The 26,637-nt window shown below is 34.5% G+C and overlaps 1 protein-coding gene across 9 annotated transcripts in view; it reads left to right on the forward strand.

Moving 5' to 3' along the window:
* RICTOR (RPTOR independent companion of MTOR complex 2) overlaps positions 1-26,637 on the forward strand; it is a 139,025-nt gene that overhangs the window by 56,861 nt on the left and 55,527 nt on the right. For 7 of the 9 annotated variants that reach the window (XM_061393673.1, XM_061393670.1, XM_061393671.1 and 4 more), the window contains 6 exons: positions 4,545-4,609; positions 5,379-5,510; positions 11,256-11,319; positions 17,272-17,398; positions 19,548-19,717; positions 24,247-24,314. In XM_061393673.1, the coding sequence (XP_061249657.1) occupies positions 4,545-4,609; positions 5,379-5,510; positions 11,256-11,319; positions 17,272-17,398; positions 19,548-19,717; positions 24,247-24,314 (626 nt within the window). Of the gene's footprint in view, positions 1-4,544; positions 4,610-5,378; positions 5,511-11,255; positions 11,320-17,271; positions 17,399-19,547; positions 19,718-24,246; positions 24,315-26,637 lie in introns of those variants that run through there. The other 2 variants (XM_061393678.1, XM_061393679.1) reach the window with 2 other exon arrangements.

Genomic DNA, 26,637 nt, shown 5'->3' on the forward strand with positions numbered 1-26,637 from the left:
CAGAGGTTGACTCAGTCTTACAAGGGCAGCAGCCTAATCAGGACTCGCCATTGTCCATTGGCCTCACAAAGAGAGAGCAGGGTGAATCCCTTGTGGAGAAAGATGTCATCAGGAATCTCTGCAAGTTTTTGTGTACAAAGATTATAGAATCCACCAAGATAGGACTGCATGACCAGAACAAAAGGAAAAACAAATAATGAAAACAGACTCAGAGATTATCTGTATCATTCATATCCATTTAGATGATAAACACTTTAAACATTTAAAATGTAGTTAATATATCAAGAACATAGAGTAAACTGGAGAAAATAGGTGAAAAATGATTTTTTATTCTGATATTGGATGTGTACAAAGTAAATGGAAACACATTATGTCAAGTTAAAAACTCACTGGATAGGTACAATAGAGGATTAGACATATCAGAAGACAAGATCATAGAAAATACCCGGCTAAAGGACAGAACCCCATGAACAGTATGAAAAGGCAAAATGATAGGATACTGAAAGAGGAACTCCCCAGGTCAGTAGGGGCCAATATGCTACTGGAGATCAGTGGAGAAATAACTCCAGAAAGAATGAAGTGAAAGTGAAGTCACTCAGTCGTGTCCAACTCTTTGCGACCCCATGGACTGTAGCCTATCAGGATGCTCCATCCATGGGATTTTCCAGGCAAGAGTGCTGGAGTGGATTGCTTTTTCCTTCTCCAGGGAATCTTCCCAACCCAAGAATCGAACCTGGGTCTCCTGCATTGCAGGCAGATGCTTTACTGTCTGAGCCACCGCCGAAAGAATGAAGGGATGGAGCCAAAGGAAAAACAATACCCAGTTGTGGGTGTGACTGGTGATAGAAGCAAGGTCCGATGCTGTAAAGAGCAATATTACATAGGAACTTGGAATGTTAGGTCCATGAATCAAGGCAAATTGGAAGTGGTCAAACAGGAGATGGCAAGAGTGAACATTGACATTCTAGGAAACAGTGAACTAAAATGGACTGGATTGGGTGAATTTAACTCAGATGACCATTATATCTACTACTGTGGGCAGGAATCCCTTAGAAGAAATGGAGTAGCCTCATGGTCAACAAAAGAGTCTGAAATGCAGTACTTGGATGCAATCACAAAAACGACAGAATGATCTCTGTTCGTTTCCAAGGCAAACCATTCAATATCACAGTAATCCAAGCCTATGCCCCAACCAGTAATGCTGAAGAAGCTGAAGTTGAATGGTTCTATGAAGACCTACAAGACCTTTTAGAACTAACACCCAAAAAAGATGTCCTTTTCATTATAGGGGACTGGAATGCACAAGTAGAAAGTCAAGAAACACCTGGAGTAACAGGCAAATTTGGCCTTGGAGTACAGAATGAGGCAGGGCAAAGGCTAATAGAGTTTTGCCAAGAGAACTCACTGGTCATAGCAAACACTCTTTTCCAACAACACAAGAAGACTCTACACATGGACATCACCAGATGGTCAACATGGAAATCAGATTGATTATATTCTTTGCAGCCAAAGATGGAGAAGCTCTATTCAGTCAGCAAAAATAAGACTGGGAGCTGACTGTGGCTCAGATCATGAACTCCATATTGCTAAATTCACATTAAATTGAAGAAAATAGGGAAAACCACTAGACCATTCAGGTGTGACCTAAATCAAATCCATTATGATTATACAGTGGAAGTAAGAAATAGATTTAGGGGACTAGATCCGATAGACAGAGTGCCTGATGAACCATGGACGGAGATTCCTGACATTGTACAGGAGACAGGGATCAAGACCATCCCCATGGAAAAGAAATGAAAAAAAGCAAAATGGCTGACTCGGGAGGCCTTACAAATAGCTGTGAAGAGAAGAGAAGTGAAAAGCAAAGGAGAAAAGGAAAGATATAAGCATCTGAATGCAGAGTTCCAAAGAATAGCAAGAAGAGATAAGAAAGCCTTCCTCAGCGATCATTGCAAAGAAATAGAGGCACACAACAGAATGGGAAAAACTAGAGATCTCTTCAGGAAAATCAGAGATACCAAGGGAACATTTCATGCAAAGATGGGCTTGATAAAGGACAGAAATGGTATGGACCTAACAGAAGGAGAAGATATTAAGAAGAGGTGGCAAGAATACACAGAAGAACTGTACAAAAAAGATCTTCACGACCAAGATAATCACAATGGTGTGATCACTGACCTAGAGCCAGACATCCTGGAATGTGAAGTCAAGTGGGCCTTAGAAAGCATCACTATGAACAAAGCTAGTGGAGGTGATAGAATTCCAGTTGAGCTATTCCAAATCCTGAAAGATCATTCTGTGAAAGTGCTGCACTCAATATGCCAGCAAATTGGGAAAACTCAGCAGTGGCCACAGGACTGGAAAAGGTCAGTTTTCATTCCAATCCCAAAGAAAGGCAATGCCAAAGAATGCTCAAACTACCACACAGTTGCACTCATCTCACACGCTAGTAAAGTAATGCCCAAAATTCTTCAAGCCAGGCTTCAGCAATATGTGAACCATGAACTTCCAGATGTTCAAGCTGGTTTTAGAAAAGGCAGAGGAAGCAGAGATCAAATTGCCAACATCTGCTGGATCATGAAAAAAGCAAGAGAGTTCCAGAAAAACATCTATTTCTGCTTTATTGACTATGCCAAAGCCTTTGTGTGGATCACAATAAACTGGAAAATTCTGAAAGAGATGGGAATACCAGACCACCTGATCTGCCTCTTGAGAAACCTGTATGCAGGTCAGGAAGCAACAGTTAGAACTGGACATGGAACAATAGACTGGTTCCAAATAGAAAAAGGAGTACGTCAAGACTGTATATTGTCACCCTGCTTATTTAACTTAGATGCAGAGTACATCATGAGAAACGTTGGGCTGGAAGAAGCACAAGCTGGAATCAAGATTGTCGGGAGAAATATCAATAACCTCAGATATGCAGATGATACCACTCTTACGGCAGAAAGTGAAGAGGAACTCAAAAGCCTCTTGATGAAAGTGAAAGAGGAGAGTGAAAAAGTTGGCTTAAAGCTCAGCATTCAGAAAACAAAGATCATGGCATCTGGTCCCATCACTTCATGGGAAATAGCTGGGGAAACAGTGGAAACAGTGTCAGACTTTATTTTTTTGGGCTCCAAAATCACTGCAGATGGTGATTGCAGCCATGAAATTAAGAGACGCTTACTCCTTGGAAGGAAAGTTACGACCAACCTAGACAGCATATTGAAAAGCAGAGACATTACTTTGCCAACAAATCTCTGTCTAGTCAAGGCTATGGTTTTTCCAGTGGTCATGTATGGATGTGAGAGTTGGACTGTGATTAAAGCTGAGCACCAAAGAATTGATGCTTTTGAACTGTGGTGTTGGAGAAGACTCTTGAGAGTCCCTTGGACTGCAAGGAGATCCAACCAGTCCATTCTGAAGGAGATCAGTCCTGGGATTTCTTTGGAAGGAATGATGCTAAAGCTGAAACTCCAGTACTTTGGCCACCTCATGAGAAGAGTTGACTCATTGGAAAAGACTCTGATGCTGGGGGGGAATGGGGGCAAGAGGAGAAGGGGACAACAGAGGATGAGATGGCTGGATGGCATCACTGACTCGATGGACGTGAGTCTGAGTGAACTCCGGGAGTTGGTGATGGACAGGGAGGCCTGGCGTGCTGTGATTCATGGGGTCGCAAAGAGTCAGACACAACTGAGCGACTGAACTGAACTGATCAACCTAGAGATTCGGAAATTTATGTTTTCCCTAAGCAGGGATACAGATAAAACCACACTTGAACAGTTAGAATGAGAAAATCAAAAGATAGAGAACAATACCTTGCATGGAGTCTGAAAAAAAAGAATATGACCTTCTTAGGAGCCAGTAATAAGACTGATATCAGACTTCTCAACAAACAATGGAATCCATCTTGAATTGTTTTGAATTCATTACCAGCAACCTTGACTATAAAACAAATGAAGACACCAGTAAAACAGATCAACAACAATGACTGAGGGAGAAGAGAGAATACCCCATAAAGGTATCACTGGAATGAAGAATAATGGAAATGTTGTGCATTTGAGAGTAAATATAAATTGGTAATTGAACTAACTAAAAACAGTTGTAACTTTATAGGGCTTAAAAGATAGGTAAAAAAAGCAAAAACATAGGGAAAGGTGAGATGAATAAATGGAAATGAAGTGTTTAAAGAGTGTTTTTATTGAGGACATGGTAAACTAGTAATTTCTGTTAGACTGTAGTAATTTCAAAAACTGCATGTTGTAATCTCAGTGGTAACCGCTGAAAGAATAGTTTTAAAAGCAGTAGAAGTATGAAGGGGGGAAAGAATAATAAAAAATAATTGTTTAGTTTTCAAACAGAGTCATGAAATCTAGAACTGTCAAGTCGGAAAAACAGTTAGGAGATAGACATAAATATTCATATTTTGAAAGTCAAATCATATATTTTTCAAAATTTTATTAAAGACAAAGATCTTATTTTCCTTTCTGAAAAAGTAATGCGTGTAAGTAGGCAAAAACATAATGCATTTTTGTATACTTATTTTGTTTTTTTGACAGCTGCTTTGTGATATTGGCCACAGTGAAGAAAAACTGGGTTTTAACTATGAGGATATCATAATTTGGTAAGTTCAGTTCCCTTCTTCATATCTTCTGAATTTTTAGTAATTTCAGTTTTAGTAATTTTAAACTAAAAATAGGTTACTGTAACACCTTGTATTGATTTTATATAAACAGTTGTGTGAATGTTAGAAAAATTTAGGATCTCCAACATTTTTAACATTTTCAACTGTTATCCTATTGTAATTTTCAAATACATATAATCAAAACTAATGTTGAAAAGTACCTGGACTTCTACAGTCTTAACTTCTAAATTAAACACAGTAAAAGTTCTCATGTTATTCCCAAGAGCAAGAAGAACCTGTATAAATCTCTACATCTCACCTAAGACAACATGTGCTTATGGCAAACCTGATTTGCTCAAGCCTACCAAGAAAACCATCTTTTTGGTATGCTTAGGAATTAAAATTGGTATAAATAGTCTCTTCCTACTGTCATTATAAAGCATTTTTATTTATTGGCTTAAACCAGTGATTCTTTGAAAGCAGTGAAACAGGTAGGTGAATGGAGAGTGATAGATTGTAGAGGCATATGTGATACAGCCTTAAAAAGGCATGTATAATTTCCCTTTGTTTTTATAAAGTACAGAAGGTAGGGATATACCAAAGAGGCACAAATTAAAAAACAACATTAGTGAAGTACCATGGCTTACAGTGAATAATTTTTATATGTTTAAAATGATGAGTATCTTTGCTTATTTCAGCTGAGGTATTTGATACCACAATTTTGTGTGTATTTGAAACTCATGTAGCATGACTTTTTGTTTTCATATAGCTTGCGGTTAGCTTTATTGAATGAAGCAAAAGAAGTGCGGGCAGCAGGGCTTCGAGCTCTTCGGTATCTCATCCAAGACTCCAGTATTCTGCAGAAGGTGCTAAAATTGAAAGTGGACTATTTAATAGCTAGGTAATTTTCTTAGAGCCCTCTGTTTTTATATATTTTTAAAACCATATATTAAGTTTTAGCATACCTATCATAAAGTATAGAGATTTTTAGTGTAAAACCTGTAATTTTTACAGGTAGATACAACCAAGTACCCTATTATCCCAAATAAGATATGGAACATTTTCAGTATCCCAATCAAGTTCTCTTGTGTCCCCCAATCAGTAGTAAACATGGCTCTGACTGTTCTCATTTTAGACTAGATTTTCTTATTTTTGAGTATCATATATTGGAAGTATATATTACGCTTTTCTTTCCTTAATGTTATCTGTGAGATTTATCCACGTTGATTTAAAAAAAAATTCCATGTAGTATTTCATGTTATAAATAGAGTATAATTGATTCTGTTGATTTTTTTTTTTCTTGGTTGTTTTCAGTGTTTGACTATTTTGAATAAAGTTGACCTGAACTTTATTGCACAAGTTGTTGGTGGATATTGTGTGCTCATTTCTTTTAGGTACATATGTAGGAGTGGAATTGCTGGGTGATAAATTTTTATGTATGTTTAACTTAAGTAATAAGTTCCGTGGTAGCTCAGACAGTAAAGCATCTGCCTACAAAGTGGGAAACCTGGTTCGCTCCCTGGGTCAGGAAGATCCTCTGGAGAAGGCAGTGGCACTCCACTCCAGTACTGTTGCCTGGAAAATCCCATGGATGGAGGAGCCTGGTAGGCTACAGTCCATGGGGTTGCAAAGAGTCGGACATGACTGAGCAACTTCACTTTCACTGCCGTGCAGTTTTCCAAAGTGGTTGTACTGATTTCCATTCCTATCAGAAATACTTGTGTGTTCCAGTCTCTCCATATTCTTACCAGCATTTACTATTTTCAGTTTCTAATTATACCTTTTTTGCTATGGTTTTCATTGTGAGTTTCATTGTGCTTTTAATTTCCATTTCCCTTTCATTTGCCTGTTGACTGTATATCCTATTTGTTTTTTGCTCATTTGTAAATTGGATTGTCTTATCTTTTTGTGTAGGAGTTCTTGATGTCTTCTGGATATGATTCCTTTAGAGTATACTAATTGAGAATTTCCTCTCCTAGTCAGTTTACTTTGTCTTCTTACTCTTCTTAATTAATAAAATCCAATATAGCAGTCTTTTATTTTATGGTTAATGAGTTTGGTCTTTGGAAGAGAGGTCTCTTTGATCTCTTCTGAAGGGTTTATTCCTTATATGTTGAAATAATTGTCAGGTCATGATTCATTTTTATCAATATCCAATAAATATTAGAGGCATTTAGTGAAAAGATTTTCCTTTTGTGTTCTAAATTAGTGTCATTTTTGTTCTAAGTCAGGTAATTGATAAGTATGGATCTATTTTTGCTTTCCCTATATTCTTTATTTGGCCTGTTTGTTCTAGCTCTGTTTTCTACCAGTTTTAAGTGTCTGTAGCTTGACAGTAAGTTATTTGTTAGTGTAAGTCCTCCTTAAGTAAAGAAGATTCTGGGTTATTTTCAGTTCTGTATTTCCACATGAATTTTAGAATCAACTTGTCCATTTCCATCAGACTTTCCTAGGTACTAATAGTAATTGCATTGAAGCTCTGGATTAATTTGGGGTGAATTAACATTTTAATAGCAAATCTTCTCAGTTTATTTATTTGGAACTTTAAATTCTCTCAACATTTTGTAGTTTTCTAGCAGAGGTCTTGCACATATTTGTTAGGTTTATCCTAAGGCATTTATTCGGAGAAGGCAATGGCACCCTATTCCAGTACTCTTGCCTGGAAAATCCCATGGACGGAGGAGCCTGGTGGGCTGCAGTCCATGGGGTCGCTAAGAGTCGGACATGACTAAGCGACTTCACTTTCACTTTTCACTTTCATGCGTTGGAGGACGAAATGGCAACCCACTCCAGAATTCTTGCCTGGAGAATCCCAGGGATGGGGGAGCCTGGTGGGCTGCCGTCTGTGGGGTTGCACAGAGTCGGACACGACTGAAGCGACTTAGCAGCAGCAGTAGCAGCAGCAAGGCATTTATTACATGATAGTGTTAATGTAATTTAAATTTTTTTTTCATAGTTCTTTCTGCTAACATATAGAAAAATAATTGTAGGGTTTTCTTTTTGTATATTCTTATCTCAGTGATCTTGCTAAATTCATTTTTTAATTTTAATTGTTTTTAAGTTTATTTTATTAGAGTTTCTATGTACATTAGTATTAGTTGCAATTGATGACCATTTTATTTCTTTCTTTCCAATTCTTATGTTTTTCTTTTCCTCCTTATTGCTCTGGTTAGAATATTGCACTGACTAGAAATGGTAGTTGGATAACTGTTTTGCTCCTGAACTCGTTGAAATTGTTCGGCTTTTGCCATTGTTTATGATACTTTTTGTAGATTTTGGTGGATTTCTTTATGTTTCTTGTTTGTATTCCTGAGGTAAACACCATTTGCTCATTATGTCTTTTTATTTTATTTTTAATTGTACTTGATTTGCTAATAGTTTGTGGAAAAATGTTTGCAATTATGCTTATGAGAGGTATTGGCCTATTTTTTCCATTTTTCTGATCTTGTTTGATCTTGGTATCAAGAGTATGTTTATAAAACAACTTTGAAATATTTCTCTCTTTATATTCTCTGGGAGAATTTTTATAAAAACTCATCTAATATACTGTTTTTTACCGTACATGATCAGTAGAATTCACCAGTGGATCTTTCTGGGCCTGTGTTTTTTTTTTTTAAGGCAGTTTTAATATTATAAAGTCAGTTTTTTTGTTTGTTTGTTTACTGGCATAATACTATTCACATTTTCTACTTCCTCTGTCAGTTCTTTATATATTTTGAAGCTTTGTTATTGCATTCATATTTAGAATTTCTCATTGGGCTAATTGTTTTATACTTAGAAAAATGTGTCTATTTCTAGTAATACTTCTTTTATGAGTGTTCTTGTTATCTGATACTAAGATAGCTATACTGACTTTCTATTTCTTTTATTTAGGATTTGCACAATATATCCTTTTTTGTCCTTTCACTTTATTTTTCTTTTTCTTAAAAATTTAAGTTTCTCTCCTGTTAACATCATACATATTTTTTAAAAATCTAGTTTGACCATTTTTGTCTTTTGATTGGTGTATTTAGACTATGTCTAGTGGTTTTTATATGCAGCGTCTATGGGCTTTATCTAATGTAATTATATATATATATATATATGTTTATGAATTTGTCATCTTGCTATTGTTTTTCATATATACTTGTCTTTGCTATCTTGCTGTTCATATTCTGCTTGCCACATTTATTTTTTGGTCTTTCATGTGTCCTTTTTTGCTTCTTTGGGAAAAAATCAAGATTTTTTTTTCCCTCGTCTATTAATGTATTGGCTTTAAAGCCTTTTCTTCTTTAGCAGTTACCCTAGAGATTACATTTATCCTTGGTATATTAAGGTTTGCCACTTTTATTACAGCCAGAACCTCTTACAGTTTGACCATATTACCTCCCCTCTTGTCTTTTGTCATGTTACATTTTTATTTCTATATATATTTGTAAACCCACAGGATAGTCCTGTTAATTGTATTAAATTGGAACTCTTGATCTTCACCTATGTTATTTACTCATTCCAATATTCTTCCTTCTTGCATTTCTACACTTCTATCTTGGGTCACTGTCTTGAATTCCCATTACTGTTTTCTTGTAGTATAGGTATACTGGAGTTGAAATCTTTCATATTATGTCTGTAAATCCTCTATTTACCTTCCCACTTGAAGGCTATTTTTTTTGATCAGTTACTGTTTTTCAGTGCTTTAAGTTACTGTGTTCTGGATTTTGTTTCTAAGTAAGTAGTTTCTCTTGTTGCTTCTTGTAAGTGATAATGTCTTTTTCTCCTTTGGCTACTTTAAAGACTTGTCTGTTACTTTTCTCTCCTATCCCCTGATACTCCAGCTATACAGTGTTGAATCTTTACACTGTGCCACATGTCTGTGATGCCCTTACTGTAACATTATTTTCGTATTTGGTGTTGTTAACCTTTGTGCTTTCTACTAATCTGTTTTTTTTTTTTTTTCCTTCCATTGTGCTAGTAAATCAGTCTCTTGAATTTTGAATTTCAGTTACTGTATTTTTGTGATTTATATATTACTTAAACATTCTAGATCTCTGCTTTATTTATTTTCTTGGACATAATAGTCATAGTTATTTATAGATCTCTTACAACAGTTCCAATATGTGAATCACTTGAGTTTTGTTTCTGTTGTCATATTCTTGGATTTTGGCTACTTGACCTCTTTTTTTTTTTTTTGTCTTAAAGCATATTTCATATTATTACGTGATAGGATGTGAACATTGTATATTAAAAATTTTTGGCTCTTGGATCATGTTATTTGTAGACTTATGCTTTATTCTGGAGTGTTGATTTATTACACTGATTCTGTTAAAATTTGTTTTTTCCCTTGCCTTGGCTAGGAAGTGTCTATTGAGAATCTCAAGTGAAAATGTGAATGTTTAGCAGAACTGCTTCATCTTGATCAGCCTCAAGCCCTAACGTGTTTCTTACAGTATTATATACCTGCTAAAATTTCTACTCAGTTATCTGGCTGCTCAGCTGTAGCTTTTTGCTTGGTTTTTTGGACTTTAACCCTGCATTTGCACAACATAGAAATAGGCAAATGTCTTGGAAAGAAGATTGCATGCAGATTCTTGCTTACTCTTCTATTTTCATTTCTCTGAGATTTTTTTCCCCCTCAAGTCTCAGCCACTTTGGCTGTGCCAGTTCAGTCTCTCTACACAGTACAGCAAGATTTTTGTTTTTGTTTTAGGACTCTATTCACTTAAAACTGGAAATTGACAGGTGTCCCCAGATACAAAACCCGAGTGAATATGGAGCTTGTGCTTTTTTCCAGGGATTATTATCCATTGCCTTTTCACAGTTGCTTTATAAAGTAACATATTTAACCTTTATAGTTATCATTGGCAGGAGGATTGTTCAGATCTTTTGTGGCCAGAAATAGAATCCTGTGTCTATTTACTTTTTGATAAAATTGTTTTAGATTAATTATATTCAGATAGCAGAAATGCTTTTTGGTTTTTTTTTATTTTTTTTTTTAGAAATGCTTTTTGAATAGCAAGTTATCTATTTATCAATATGTAAAATATTGATTAGAATAGTGAACTGTCTAAACATAAGTAAGAATGAATTATTCTGCCACATAAACCAAAGCTCTTTAGAAATTGAATAATGAACTTTACAGAGAAATGTCAGTTAAGTCATATTTGAGCATTAATTTTTGAAGTACATTCACATTTCAAATTATATTTTAGTAAAATAGAGTTATTATGACTAATGTAAGACTTTTAACATAGTCATGCAAAATTTAGGCTGTGGTTAAAATCACAATTAAACTAAAACTAGGCTTGAAATGCTTTTCCTTCACAATTTTTTAAAAATATCTGTGAACTTTTATCAAAGATAGGTGAATATCTTTTTCAGTAGATTTCTGATATTTTGCTTTATGAATAGTTTATTATTTCCATATAGATGTATGTAATTCTGTAAATTACTTCCTATATTCTTTCTTGGAGTTTTAAATGAAATAGTTTTGATTTATAATAAGTATTTATAACTGGAAATATTAAATATCTGCTGGTACTGAAAAATTACATATATTAACATTTAAAAATACTGTATTGACATGAACATCGGTCTGTCTGATCATGGTATTATACAAAAATTTGTTTAATAAGATTTTTATCAATAATTAAATATTTTATATATTCTTTAGGTGCATTGACATACAGCAGAGCAACGAGGTAGAGAGGACACAAGCACTTCGATTAGTCAGAAAGGTAAGCTCCATGTCTGAGAGTAAAAGCAGATTTATGGCTTTCATGTTATGCATTTTACAGTTTCAGATTTAGACTGTCTTGTGAAATCTATTAAAATTTAAAGACTGAATTCTCATTAAACATTTTTATTTTGTTGAAATGATAGGCATTAAGTAGGTCCATTAAACTTCAAGGTAAGCATAGATATTTTGTGTAATTATTCTATGTGATTGGGTATAGCTGGGACAGTATTTTTAATAAAATCTCCATTGTAAAGAATATTTCTTCCTTTATTAGACATATAAAGAAATTACTGCTTTGATATATTATTGGAGAAAGAGGATTACTTGTGTGGCACCCCCATTTTGTCTTAATTATATACTTGGGGTTAATTCTGTTTAAATGAATGTCAAAGGTCACCAGCTGGTTGTTTTGAAGATGAATTTGGATACATCAGTAGACAGTTGCAATAAACAATTCAGGCCATTGTACAGAATAAAAGGTCAAAATCTAAACTCTGCAAAAGAAGATGTTGAGGATAATCCATAATGCTTCTAATGATAGGCTTTCCAAGAGTTTTTCTTTAAATTGTTAATGTGATGCCCTAATGGCAGAGGAATAGACTGAATTGAGAGTTAATTTGGTTAGGGTATGGCTCATGTAAGAATTTTATCATCTTTCATTCTGAAGTATCATGTCTCATCTTAAAAATTTGTAAGACTCACGCAGTATATGTTTGTTTTAATGTAAAAATATCTAAAATTAGCAGTTAACATTTTTTAGCTCTTCTCCTCTTTCCCTACTTTTGAATTCAGCACATGTTCCATAATTGCAGAATGTTGAGTTTGTGCATTAACTTGACCCCCTCTTTCCTTTTCCTTCCAGTTGTCCAGCTTATGGTTAGTAATAGTACCCACAAGTGAGCATAGTAAGGAAGAAGCAAATGGATGAATTGTCTTCAAAGAAACTTGTAGTTCTAGTTAAGAGTGATATTGGAGATAGATTAAAAAAATGTTTGTTATAGGGTAAAAATCGCTATGTGGGCCTCATGATTTGACTCTTCATATTTAAATTTAAAAATTAGATTTATGTTTCCTTACTCATACAATCTTTCCTACTGCAGTAATTTTGAGAATTCAAGATAAAAAAACAAAATATGTTTCTGAAAAACCTAGAAATAACTCTTTGGTTATTTGAGTTATATATATGTCAGTATTTACTTACTAGGAATTTAAAGTGAGAAATTTAAAGATATATTAACATATTAAAAATTCATTATAAGTAAACAAAAATAACATTTTTATAAAAATAACTTTTTCAAAAAGAAAATTTATGACTAGAGTGGCATTATTTTAGATTTATACAAATTTCTGTAGTGTTTGTCCTGATAGAAGATAGCTGGATTGTCATATTTGCTTCTATATCCAATCTCTTGTGATTTCACATGCATTGAAGCCTCTGGAAAAATTCCATATGTACTTGTGAGAGTAAAAAAGACAAATAATATCTTTGAATTACTATGAAAATAGTTTTGACTTTGCAGAATCTCTGAAAATATTCTAGGGACTGTCAGTTTTCTGTACCACAATTTGAGAGTTGCTGCCTTAGAAATAGCATTCAGGTGGAAAAACAAACCCAAATGGATTCAGTTCAGCTTCTTTGAATTCTTCTTTGAATTCTTTAGTGAATACACTAAATATTTTCTTTCAGTTTTGTTCAATGTTTTATGTAAGTTACCATTTAATTTGTAAGTAGCCCAATAAAAATAAGCAGACCCTTGAAGCAATTTAGTAATGCCATAACAAAAATATAATTTTTTTATCTTTTAAAGAACAGAGTAATTTGAGGCAGGTATCATTTGTGGATCCAAGGGCAAGAAAATTGCTTGTACCTGGTGGTAAAAACAGGCTCAAATCAAGAGTTGTGTCGTAGGGCTCCTAGGTTTAGCTAAAAGCAGTTAGTTTAAAAGGGAAAGCATGCTTTCGAATCAACAGTGGCCTCTAATAGCCAGAGGAACTATAATTTCACTAATACTTTTTAACAATCAAAGCATGTATTTCTTTTTTGCAGCAACATCTTGACAACTGAGTTAGTAGAAATTAATGTTAATAATATAATTGCTAGGTCAACTGTGGGTTTTTTGTATGCATTTAGAACAGTTTTTAAATTTTCAATGAAAGTATTAATGTTTTATAGAGCTTCCCAGGTGGCTTAGTGGTAAAGAATCTGCTTGCCAGTGCCAGAGACTTGCGTTCAGTCCTCGGGTCAGGAAGATCCCTGGAGAAAGAAATGACAACCCACCCCAGTATTCTTGCCTGGGAAATCCCATGGACAGAGGAACCTGTCAGGCTACAGTCCATGGGGTCACAGAGAGTCAGACATGATTTAGTGACTAACCAACAATTAATCTTTTATATTTTAAAGGAAAAGCAAAAACACCTGTTGCTTTTGGATAACTTGCTTTATGAATAATTCAGAATACTCATGTTACTTTTTATTCTTTTTCACCTGTTTCATTCTTTTAGGGAATTTTTTTGTTTGCTTGTTTTTTTTCAATGTGTTTAATTTTTTTTTCTCTCTCTCTAATCCAGGTAATCCTTCCTGATTCTTACCGCTCTCATTTTCTATTATTATTTTCCCACTGAGCAGCCCTTGCTACTCTTTATCCAATTTAAATTCTTCTTGGTGGTGGGTTAGTCGCTAAGTCCTATCTGACTCTTGTGAATCCATGGACTGTACTCTGCCAGGTGACTCTGTCCATGGGGATTTCCCAGGCAAGAATACTATTGGAGAAGGAAATGGCAACTCACTCCAGTGTTCTTGCCTGGAGAATCCCAGGGACGGGGGAGTCTGGTGGGCTGCCATCTATGGGGTTGCACAGAGTCGGACACGACTGAAGCGACTTAGCAGCAGCAGCAGCAGGCAAGAATACTGGAGTGGGTTACCATTTCCTTCTCTAGGGATCTTCCTGACCCAAGGATCAAAGACAGGTCTCCTGCATTGATGGAGGTCTCCTGCATTGCAGGGGGATTCTTTACCAACTGAACCACAAGGGAAGCTCTTACTTCCTGCCTAATTAGGCTATTATTCATACATCATTTCTTTATTCATGCAGTATAAATTTACTGGGCTTCCCTTGTGGCTCAGCTGGTAAAGAATCTGCCTGCAGTGCAGGACACCTGGGTTTGATTCCTGGGGTGGGAAGATCCCCTAGAGAAGGGAAAGGCTACCCATTCCAGTTTTCTGGCCTGGAGAATTCCATGGACTATATAGTCCATGGGGTCGCAAAGAGTCGGACACGACTGAGCGACTTTCATGTTCAACATTCATGAATTTAATATATCTCACATTTTTTTTTAATAGTTGAAAGGGATTGAGTTAAAGGAATCACTTGCCCTTGATACACAGCAGGATATTGGTTAAACCAGAGTGAAAAACCCAGTTCTCCAAATTTCCAAACCTGCACTGGCTCATGAATCCTTTTGGTATTAAGCACAACCTGCTTTTCTTGACATTCAGAGCTCACTTTTTGGCCAACCAGTTACTATGACCTATCTCATTATTCCATTAGCTTTAGACAAGCTGCCTTTCACCACTGCTATGATCATTGCTTGTGTCCTACTCTTTTCATTTCCACCACTTTCTACATTAGATTCATCTTACAGTCTTAGCTGAAATTTTAAATATTTACCCTAGAAAAGTAGACTTCTCTGGTGGCTCAGATGGTAAAGTGTCTGCCTGCAATGCGGGAGACCCGGGTTCCATCCCAGGGTCGGGAACATACCCTGGAGAAAGAAATGGCAGCCCACTCCAGTTTATTTGCCTGGAAAATCCCATGGACAGAGGAGCCTGGTTGGCTACTGTCCGTGGGGTCGCAAAGAGTCAGACACGACTGAACAACTTCACTATCTATTTATCTAGAAAAGTCAGTGTTTCTGTAATTTCTTTTATAACAGTTCTACAAATTTATTACATACTTATGATCTTATATTTGTTGCATATATATATCTGTTCTATCAAGAGATGATTAAACTTTTATTTCAACAGATTTAAATTGAATGACTTTTCCCTCACTGATTGCTCATTGATTTGTAAGAAAAACATCCTCCAATTTACACAGAATTTAAGAGTTTCTTTGCACATATTTTTCCTGGACAATAAGAATGGTTTCATCTGTAAAAACTTTTAAATTACAGATACCCATTTTATAGCACTACACTTGAGATTCATAGATTAGAATTTAATACTTGAAATTCTAGAAATCATCAGATCATATGCATCCTCATTTACAAATGAGAAAACTAAGGCATTGAGAGGACTGATTTTCCAAGGTGACAGTTTATTAATGTTTGATTTGGCCCTGAAAGCCAGTTGGCCACCTCTTTTTAGAATATGTTGCATATGTCTTAATAGTCCTTATAAGTGTAATAATAGATCAGTAAGTATTAAAATACAAATAATAGTCATAGGATATGAGAATTTTCTCACCCAGAAAGATCAGTTTCTTATACCTTTTTCCTTTCTTCTCCTTTCTTCTCCATTTTTAATTAATGAAGGATACTATTTAGAAGGAAATGTGGAAGATTTTATAGATTTTAAAATTATTGGATACTTATATATTTTATGTCATGGAGCAGTATTCTGTACTTTCATATGAACCTTGTCATACATTTACATGTACTCTACCCAACATAGATCTTTCCTTTGAATCTCTAAAGGACCTAACTGGATATCAATTAAGTTATATTGTATCCTCTAATTGTGTCATGATACAAGTCTTATTTTTCAGAAGAATTCTGAATATAGTTATATCTAGGAAAGGTTGATTATCCCCAATATTTATTACCACCCAAACTGAAGAAAACATTTTCATCTACTCCCACTCTAAGGACCTGTTATTTTGAAATACTTCATCTAACAAATAGTCTTTTATTTATTAAACAGTAATAGCTACATAATTTTTCCTTGTTTTCCAAATGGAAGATATATGTTATCTGTTTTCAGTATTCCAAATGTTATTGCCAGTTAAACTTTTCATTTAAAGTGAGATTCAACAAAAGTTTTTATCACCAGGGGTATAATGTTTCCAGCACAGTTTTTGAAATATTAGAAATAGACTATGGAGGGATTCCTGCCTACTCTGAAATAGCAAATAATCATGAGTGAGCTCCCCATGACCGGGATCTAAGGGTGGCCTCTAAGAGCTGAGAGCAGTCACCACAACAATCCGAAAGAAAATGAGGACTTAAAAAAAAAATAGATTATGGATTATTAAACTTTGGCTTTCAGTATAGCAACAAATGATAGTTAGAGATGGGGGATTATTATGTTTCATTTTACTGCAGTCAAAGTAAGAAAGAATGAGGGCCCAAATCAGAGTTTGAAAGTGGAAAGAATTGGGTTAATGAGGTAAATTGATAGGATGGAGTGGTGACTATATATGAAGAAAGGGTCAGGAATGTAATAATATAGAAGTATGTTGACAGCTATTGTCACCACTGGTTTAGTTTGTCTGGTTACTGAAACGTTGTTTAAAATAGAATTAAGCTTTTTTTTTTTTTGCCTTTTCATTCTATTCATGGGGAGCCTGGCATGTTGCAATTCATAGGGTCACAAAGAGTCAGACAAGACTTAGCGACTGAAAAACAACAAGAGCTCCTCTTATCCTCTAGAATAAGCTCCTATTCTGGAGGAATTTAGAGTCTCTGAAAGATTATATCTTGTTAGTCAACTAATTTATAGTCTGGACTATTACGGGAAAAAAGTCAACACTGTTTTCCATGGTAATGATTAACATTTATTGTATCAAATATCTGTTGTATTAGTCCTTTGACATGTTCATATGAAGCGGAAGATTAAAATTGATGCCTTGGTCTTAAAAATATTTTGTGGTCTTAAACACCTCTGTCTGAACAAGATAGGTTTTGAAAATGTATTAGGAAATAATTTCTTTTTCTAATTTCTCCATTACAGATGATTACTGTGAATGCTTCCTTGTTTCCTAGCTCTGTGGCCAACTCATTAATAGCAGTTGGAAATGATGGACTTCAAGAAAGAGACAGAATGGTTCGAGCATGCATTGCCATTATCTGTGAACTAGGTCAGAATTATTCTTTGAGTAGTAAAAATACAGTATTTTAGAAAGAATATATAACACTTTTAATGTGAATTATTTAGGTGTTGGTTAAAAATAAGAATATGAAAAAGTAGGACATTCCTGATAGGGAAGTAGTGGACTTGCTGTTTAAACAGATTATTTCAAAGAGACATTTAAATTCTACAGATTTTAAAAGTTACTCATCATGAAATTTAAGATAAAGGAATTGTCCAAATTCCAGTAATTAGAATAGAATCTCTTAAAGTGTGATTCTCAGACATTAGTTAACCACACTATGTATCTTGATGTGAATGAAAAACAATTCCCTATGTATTAAAAAAAGAATTCTAAATACAGGATTAAAGAGTTAAATGTGGAAAATATGAGGAGAAAAATGGATGACTTTTTTCTGATTTTAAGGAAAGGGAGTTTTGAATTATCGAAAGAAATCAAACATTTCATCAGCTGTAGATTTTATTATAAGGAGGTAAGAAAACATGCCATGCCAGAACAAAGAAAAAATAAATATAACAAATATGATAGGTAAAGAACTTATTTATATACAGATCAGTAGGAAAAATAAGTAATTCTCAAAGAAATGCATGGCTAATCAAAGTATTTTAAAGTTTAAAAGTTAAATCTCCCTTATAACCAATTAAATATAATTTTAAATGACAAGAGAAGATCATATTTTTCCCCACTGAAATGGTATAGGTTACATTCACTCTAGATAAAATAAATAAATTAATAACAAAATTTAAAGGAACAGAAGAGCCAAGCCTTTCATTGAGAGTCTAAAATGTACTGTCCACAATACCTGTTGGTTTAAAGAGAAAGTCAGAAATTTGATCAAGAAAATTTTTAAAAATCATGAAGATTTGACTACCTATCAATAAGTGGAATTCCTGGAAAGTCATATACTCAAGTTAACTTTTCATTAGAAGATACTTTTATAATTATGCAAAACATAGTGAAAATAGTGAGTGAACCCAAGAAATAGAAAAGGAGGAAAAAAAGTCAATTTTAAGATAAGCAAGAGGAAAACAATAATAATTTTCAGTCTTAGTGAACAAGATAATTTAATGTGTTAATTGGAGGAAGAAAATGATAGACACTATTGTTTTAGATACACAGATTGTTTGAAAAATGCAAAGGTCAGAGAAAGAAAAGGTTAATAGGATAAGGAAGAGAATGTAATAGGAATTTTGAAAAGTATGAGATGAACTTTTTATATAATTGAAAATCTTATTGAAACAAATAGATTTTAATTTCCAGTTGACTCAAAGCAGAACACATGATGGATCACAAACCATTGAAGTACTTGATGAATTAATTGCCTCCGAAAAAGACTCATTCACTTCTGTCTTAAAATGTTGTTTCAAAGAACAAATAATTCTCATATACTGTAATCAAATTGAGAGCATTAAAAATGTGTAAATTTAGCAATTTTTTAAATGAAAGTAACATTTTAAATATATAAACACACACATACCTACATAAAGTGAAATAATTAAGATGCTACTATGAGAACATTTTTGAAAAATAATAAATGGAGGGGAAGGGTTTTTTTTTTTCACATGTATTTAAAAAATCTTAAGCTAGGTTATTAAAGAAAAAATGAAAAAGAGTCAATAGTGGCTTACCCTTACACATAGAAAACTTCAGAAAGCATGCTGGGATAATTGAATAAACACTTGAAAAAAATTGAGTTTATCAATATTAAACCAGAGTCTATTTCCTGAGAGATTTAAACTGAAATGTTCACCATGAATTCAGTTAAAGCACACATGTGTGTGTGCGTGCATACAAAGAGAATGCCTGATCTTTGAAGTAAGGGAGGAATTTCTGAGCTTAAAATCTAAAGTTAAATTAGAAATCAGCTAAAAGATTTGAAACAGATAAAGGGCTAATCTTTCCCCTATATAAAGAACTCCTGGCAGTTGACAGGAAAAAACTTTTCAGTAAAACATGGACAAAGGATATGAAAAAACAATTCAGAAGACACTAAGAAAAAAAATTTTTGTCCATGTTTTACTGAATAGTAGAAAGTTTTTTCAGTCAGAAAGCTCAGTTTTAAAATAAAATCCCAGATTTCTGATTATTTTTTAATTATTCCCTATGTAATATGTTAAGTTTTTATTCTTTATTTTAGCACTTCAGAATCCAGAGGTGGTTGCCCTTCGAGGTGGACTGAACACCATCTTGAAAAATGTGATTGATTGCCAATTAAGTCGAATAAATGAGGCTCTAATTACTACAATTTTGCACCTTCTTAATCATCCAAAGACCCGACAGTATGTACGAGCTGATGTCGAATTAGAGGTAGGATCTTTAATATTCTCTTGTAATTTTAAAATATGACTTTAAATACATACTCTTACTTTGAAATTTTATTTGAAATTTTAAAGTTAATAGATGCAGCACAGCATTAATTATTAAACCTAAATTAATAAGTTTGGCTTATTCCAGCAATATTTTATCACTCATTCAATTTGGATTGAATTGAAAGAATTCTCAAGAATATTTCATCAACATGTGAAGTTTATTCGTTTCTTTATTATCTGTGAAAACTAGACTGAGCAAATTTGAGCACAGTTAAGGTTTCATAGACATTTACCTGGAGAAGGAAATGGCAACCCACTCCAGTGTTCTTGCCTGGAGAATCCCAGGGATGGCAGAGCCTGGTGGGCTGCCGTCTATGGGGTCGCACGGAGTCGGACACGACTGAAGCGACTTAGCAGCAGCAGCAGCAGGCATTTACCTGTTTATTTAGAAGACAATTTCTTTTTAAGGACTGCAGCGTGTTAATTGTATGGGAATAGCTCCTGCTAATTATGTACTATTTATTTATTAAACCATGCTAAAATTTTCTGAACTTGGGAGCACTTGTTGGCAACTAATGGCCATATAGAATTGAAAAAAATAGAATAAATATCTTTTTAAAAACACACTGTTGTTTTTCTGTTTTTACTAACTCAGTGTTGTTTTTTCAGTTAGTCTAAAATAGTAAGGCTATTTTTCTATAATAAACTGTGTAGTAGAGTTTGGAATAAAATTATCACAAGCTGTGTTCTTTCTTTCTCTCCCCCTGTCATTTTTGGCCTTGTCTTGTAGCTTGTGGAATACTTAGTTCCCTGACCAGAGATTGAACCTGGGCCCTTGGCTATAGAGTGCAGAGTCCTAACCTCTGAACCACCAGAGAATTCCCACAGACTATTCTTATAGTTTATTTGTGTGAATATATTCAATATTACATTGTTGTCCATTGCAGATATTATTCAGAGTAAGCTTACTATGTTTGTATTTGGGTGTGAAATTATGCAAATTATGAAAGATTTATTGTTCCCTACTTTGCCTGTTTAGATCATTTTATGAAACTTTCTTAAATGTTATAGTTCTGGTTTTATTAGGGCTACTAGAAATATTTTGATATTATAAAATTGACATTAGCTTGTATTATTAACAGATTTCAGTACAACTTTCTCCTTAATAAATGATTTTAAATACATTATTCATGGGCATCCAGTGGGAATGAGCTGGTGTTTTTGATATTTCACAGTGTATTTTGCTTTAAGTGTTTTCTTTATCAAGTGGGGAAACTGCCTTTAAGATTGGAGAGATGATCACAATAAAGAAAGATGTGTATAGACCTGTTTTTTTTCTTTTACCTATATAATCGTACAGCAGATTAGCAGAGCCTTTGTGTATATGAAAAAACCCTCAAAGAATACGGTGGACTTTTTAAGTACACTACCATCTTGGCTTCTTTCTTGTTTTTTCACAAATGTTAGTTTTTTTTTCTTTAACAAGATTCCCTTGGTGTAGCATAGTGATTGAGAGCTCAGGCCTTACAGATCTGATTTTGATTTTTTTGTTCTATAACCTACTAGCTTTATGATGTGGGGCACATTATTAGCCTCTTTTGGATCCATTTTTCACTAGGTAAAATAAAAGTCATGGTTTTTACTTTAATTATTGTGAAGAATAAATACTATAATAATAATGGTAATAGTAATAACAACTAGCATTCTTGTAAAGCTTATAATAAGTTAGGTAATATTTCCAAGTGTTTTACATATATTCATTCTAATCTACATAAATGTTTTAGTTAGTACTTGACACATAATTAATATTCAGTAAATACTGATTGCCTTGGATATTAAATCATTATCATTCAGTTCAGTTCAGTCGCTGAGTCGTGTCCAACTCTTTGTGACCCCTTAAATTGCAGCACGCCAGGCCTCCCTGTCCATCACCAACTCCCAGAGTTCACCCAAACTCATGTGCATTGAGTCGGTGATGCCATCCAGCCTTTTCATCCTCTGTCATCCCCTTCTCCTCCTGCCCCCAATTCCTCCCAGCATCAGGGTCTTTTCCAATGAGTCAACTCTTCGCATGAGGTGGCCAAAGTATTATCTTCTACTTTATCGTTATCTTCATCCTAGAGTCTGCTGTTAAGAGAATCTTGTCCCCATTTTTATTAATTATATTTTTATAAATTTTCACTTTAATTTGATAACTTTTTCCTGTTCTTAACATGTTCCAAATTCTGAAGCAATTCTGGATGAGTACTTAAAGATTTAAGTTCCAAACTTACGAAGTATGTAGAAAAAATACCCAGTCTCTCACTGCTGAAGAGAAAAAAAAGTGTGCTAAAATCTCTATTTATAGTTTTGGAGGTCCATTCTTTAGAAAAAGGAAAACCAAAGGTACACTCAAATCTTAACAAAATTGCAATGGTGTCTCAGTTTAACTCGGTGATTAGAATAAGCTGATCACTCCCTTTAATTGACCTGACTACAGAAGAAAGGATGAACGGTCTCTGATGGAGATAACATCAGTTGGAACCTTTAATCAAATTTACAGTGTCCATCATTCAATCAAAAATTTGACTATGTAAATGAAAAAGGATACATGTAAAAGGTTATGACTGTGTAATTGAAAACTCAAAAGGAATTCCATAGACTCATATCCACAGGTGATTCAGATATTGCAGCCAGAGGGAAAAGATTTTAAAACACCCATGACTAACTTATTAAGAAAAATGGAGAAAAAGAAGAAAATAGATAAAATAATGGAAAATTTTACCATCTAATTGGAATATGAAATATAAATCAAATGGAGCTAGTATCAAAAAATATAATACCTGAAATTCTGAACTAGATGAAATTAAAAACTCATTTTGCACAAGAAGGTGTCATTAGTAAACTGAAAGAGAAGTCAAAAATCAAAGCATTTGCAGGTGGGTAATAGGAAGAAAATGAACAGAACAAAAGGGATAAAACATAATTGTTGTCTTTGGAAAAGCGAGAGAGAATGAGCAGAAGCAAATATCCAAAGAAACTGTGGTCAAGATTTTGTTTTTAAAACTGGTGAAACTTCATAAAGCTCAGAAAACTCAAGATAATATAAAGAAAACAACTCGTAGGTACATCATGGTAAGATTGTTGAAAACCAACATAACTAAAAATCTTAAAATCAGCTTGAGAAAGAGAGACTACTTTCAAAGGAACAAATCTGACAGCCGATTTCCCAACAGAAGACAGTAGAGTGGCATCTTTAGAGTGCAAAAGAAATAATGCCACCTCCCCAGAGAAAACGTTTTTCAAAAACAAAGGTAAAATAAAGATTTTTTAGACTAACATAAAAAGACCCAAGGAAATCTAAAGAAACACTTTTCTTTCTTGGATTCCTTGCCTTTATGTCATGAAGACAGTAATGTAGCCTATAATGAGGCACACATGAGAAGGAACTCAGCCTTGTTGATAACAATTTGCATGTTTTGAGTGAACCATCTTGAAGCAGATTCTACAGCTTTAGTCAAGCCTTGAGATGACTATAGCCCTGACCAATATTTTCACTGTGATGTTATGATGGACCCCGAGTCATAACTGCACTGCTAAACTCTTCTGGAGTCCTAACTCACAGAAGCTATGTGAGATAATAAACATTTGTTGTTATTTAAAAAATGAGACTGACACAGAGGAAGGTTAAAGGGACTCCTTGCTGCTGCTGCTGCGTCACTTCAGTTGTGTCCGACTCTGTGCAGCCCCATAGATGGCAGCCCACCAGGCTCCGCTGTCCCTGGGATTCTCCAGGCGAGAACACTGGAGTGGGTTGCCATTTCCTTCTCCGATAAGGGGCTCCTTAGTCAGAACGAAAATGATCTGAGACAAGGAAATGCAAGAAAGAATGAAGGGTGGCAAAAAAAGGTACACATATGACTAAATATAAAAGACTACTCATTGCCAAAAGCAGTATTTGTAATGTCTTAAGTATTTTAAAATTCAGACCACAATAATGTAGTCAGTGCAGAGCGGGGGGTTAGGTAAATGAATTATAGTAGTTTAAGTTCTGAAATACATGAGTTTATTACCAAGGTTGCTAAATACAAAGGACAATACACAAAAATAACTTAGATTTCTTTATACTAGCAACAAGAAGAATGGAATTTATAAAATAAAGACATTTAAATAATGTTCAAAAATAAGCAACACTAACATAGTGTTAGAAATCTGTGTAGTCATCTTGGCGGGAGAAGGAGTAGGCTTTGATGATGCTAGTTACAGTGAGTGTGTTTAGTTTGAGAAAAATCTGTCAAACCTCACATTCGTGATTTGTGCACTGTTTAATAGGTACAATACCTGTCAATTTAAAAGTTCAAAAACTGTACATTAAAAGAAATCACTCAAATATATTCCTTGATGATGAGTTTAAAGAAATAAGCTCTTCAAATAAGCTCTAGTTGGGATTATTAAAGATACAGAGAAGTTGGATGAATTTTAGCTTGTTAAAGGAAGAGTGCATTTTATAAGGACTCTCTTCTTTTTCTTGCTTTTTCCTTTTATTAGCGAATTTTAGCACCCTATACCGATTTTCACTACAGACATAGTCCAGATACAGCTGAAGGACAGCTAAAGTGAGTACCATGTGTGTTGCTGTTTAAAATTTTTAGATTTGCCTGATTTGCATGTCAAGCCAGAGCAAAATTAGTTTAAGTAAATTTCCTATTTCATGGACTTATATTGTAGTTCTCTTGTAATTAACTATGGCTTAAAAAAATTAAGCTTTTGGGAAATTTAAAGACTGGGAATTAGTTTCTTATTTTAATAATCTAAGGTAGGTGGCAGTAGAAACCTAGACCTTTAATCATTTCTCTGCTGTACATTTGTTGTTGTTCAGTCACTAAGTCAGGTCTGACTCTTTGCGACTCCATGGACTGCAGCATGCCAGGCTTTCCTGTCCTTCACTGTCTCCTGAAGTTTGCTCAAACTCATCATGTCCGCTGAGTTGGTGATGCTACCCAATCATCTCATGCTCTTTTGCCCCCTTCTCCTCCTGCCCTCAGTCTTTCCCAGCATCAGGGACTTTTTCAATGAGTCTGCTCTACACATCAGGTGACTGAAATATTGGAACATCAGCTTCAGCATCAGTCCTTCCAATGAATATTCAGGATTGATTTCCTTTAGGATTGACTGGTTTGATGTTGCTGCCCAAGGGACTCTCAAGAGTCTTCTTCAGCACCATTGTACATATTTTTAGCATAATTACATTGAAATGCTAAAAGAATCAAATAATAATGAGTATAATGAAGAGCTGCCTTAAATTGAGTATGCAGAAAGATAAGCCATGTAGAATTTTGAGAGTAAGGTTAATAGGGAAATAAAAGGAGATAAAGATTATTTTCCAGAAATGAAGTAGGATGATTTTTCAGAGTCTTTTGGGAGAGAAAAGCACGTGTTCACTAGGAATGCTGGAATACTTATATTTAAATTGATTTAGAGGTCAAATAATACACTATCTGTGGAGTTTTGCCAGTGGCACAGTTCCAATAAATATGCTATCAGGTGTAGCATAGTAGGTTTGTTGAATTGCAGATATACATGTTTTTTTAATTCTTCCACTAAGTTTGGGAACATTGTAAATGGGCATATTTTTGTTGTTTTTCATTTTTCTCCAGAATTAAAAATAGCAGTTTCATATCTTGAAATACCTCCATCACTGTGGATGCATTGCGTGCTAACTAACATCATTTCCTGAGCTAAGAAATTAAGAATAGTTGTTCTCTAGTTAAGACTTCTCAGACTTTATTTTTGCCAAGTTATGAATTGAGATTCTTCAGCCCCTTTCTTTCTTGGCTCCCTATGACACTTGGGCATTCTCCTTACTGATGAAGAATGTATCCATTTTCTATTGCAGCATGACAAACCATTATAAATATAATGGTTTAAAATAGCATTAGTTTATTAGTTCACAATTCAGTAGGTTAGAGGTCTGGCATGGTTCTTATCTGGAGGTGTTAGTGAAGAATCCATTTATCTCTAAGGTCACTCAGATTATTGGCAGAATTCATTCCTTACTCTTGTACAACTGAAGTTCCTGTTTTCTTGATGTCAACTGGGGCCTTCTCTCAGCTTCTAAAGGCCACATTCTTGTCTTGGCACATGGCACTCTCCATCTTCAAACACAACAGAAATTCCTTGAATCTTTGTGCTTTGAATCTCTCCCTGACTTCCTCTTCTCCCTCCAGCTAGAGAAAGCTCTCCAGATCAAACCTACCAGATGATCTGCATATCTTAAGGTCTGTTGGGCTGTATGATATAAACATAATCACAGTCATGGCAGTGACACCATATTCATAGGGATTCAGGCATTAAGACCTACAGTCTTGAGAAGAAAGGGGCATTTTTAGAATTTTGCCTACCAGGATAAGTAACAAATGAACCAGGGTACTTAGAGGTGTGGTTAGGTGGGAAGTATATTCCACCAAAATCCTATCTTTCCTGTTTGGTTCAATACTTTTCTTTCCTTAAGTTTCTGGAGTATGGGCAGTTTCTGTAGCATGGGTACATTATGGCTAGGGCATAAGGAAATGGATGGGGTTTGTTTTGTTTTGTTTTTCAATAAAGCTACCAATTTATTGAATAGGTTAGAGGATGGGTTACCAGGCAGTCAATACAAGTGTGTCACAAACATTTTTAAGATAAGGAGCACCAAAAGTTTAGTCACACAGTTATCTGATTCTCATTTCTTCCACCACCCCATGTCCCCATTATAGTTTCTGTTACAGTCTCATGTTGATTAGTATAGCAGAGCTCAGTGTGGTTGGTCTGTATGTGGGGGGATATTTTTAACTATTTTGTTCCACTTTTATTTACCATTCTTTAATTTGATTTTCTTTCATTGTTCTCTATTTATGTCTTTTTTTTTTCCCTTACCAACTGTCTAGATTTTTGTATTCT

This window comes from Bos javanicus, chromosome 20, assembly GCF_032452875.1.
Source record: "Bos javanicus breed banteng chromosome 20, ARS-OSU_banteng_1.0, whole genome shotgun sequence".
NCBI lineage: Eukaryota > Metazoa > Chordata > Mammalia > Artiodactyla > Bovidae > Bos > Bos javanicus.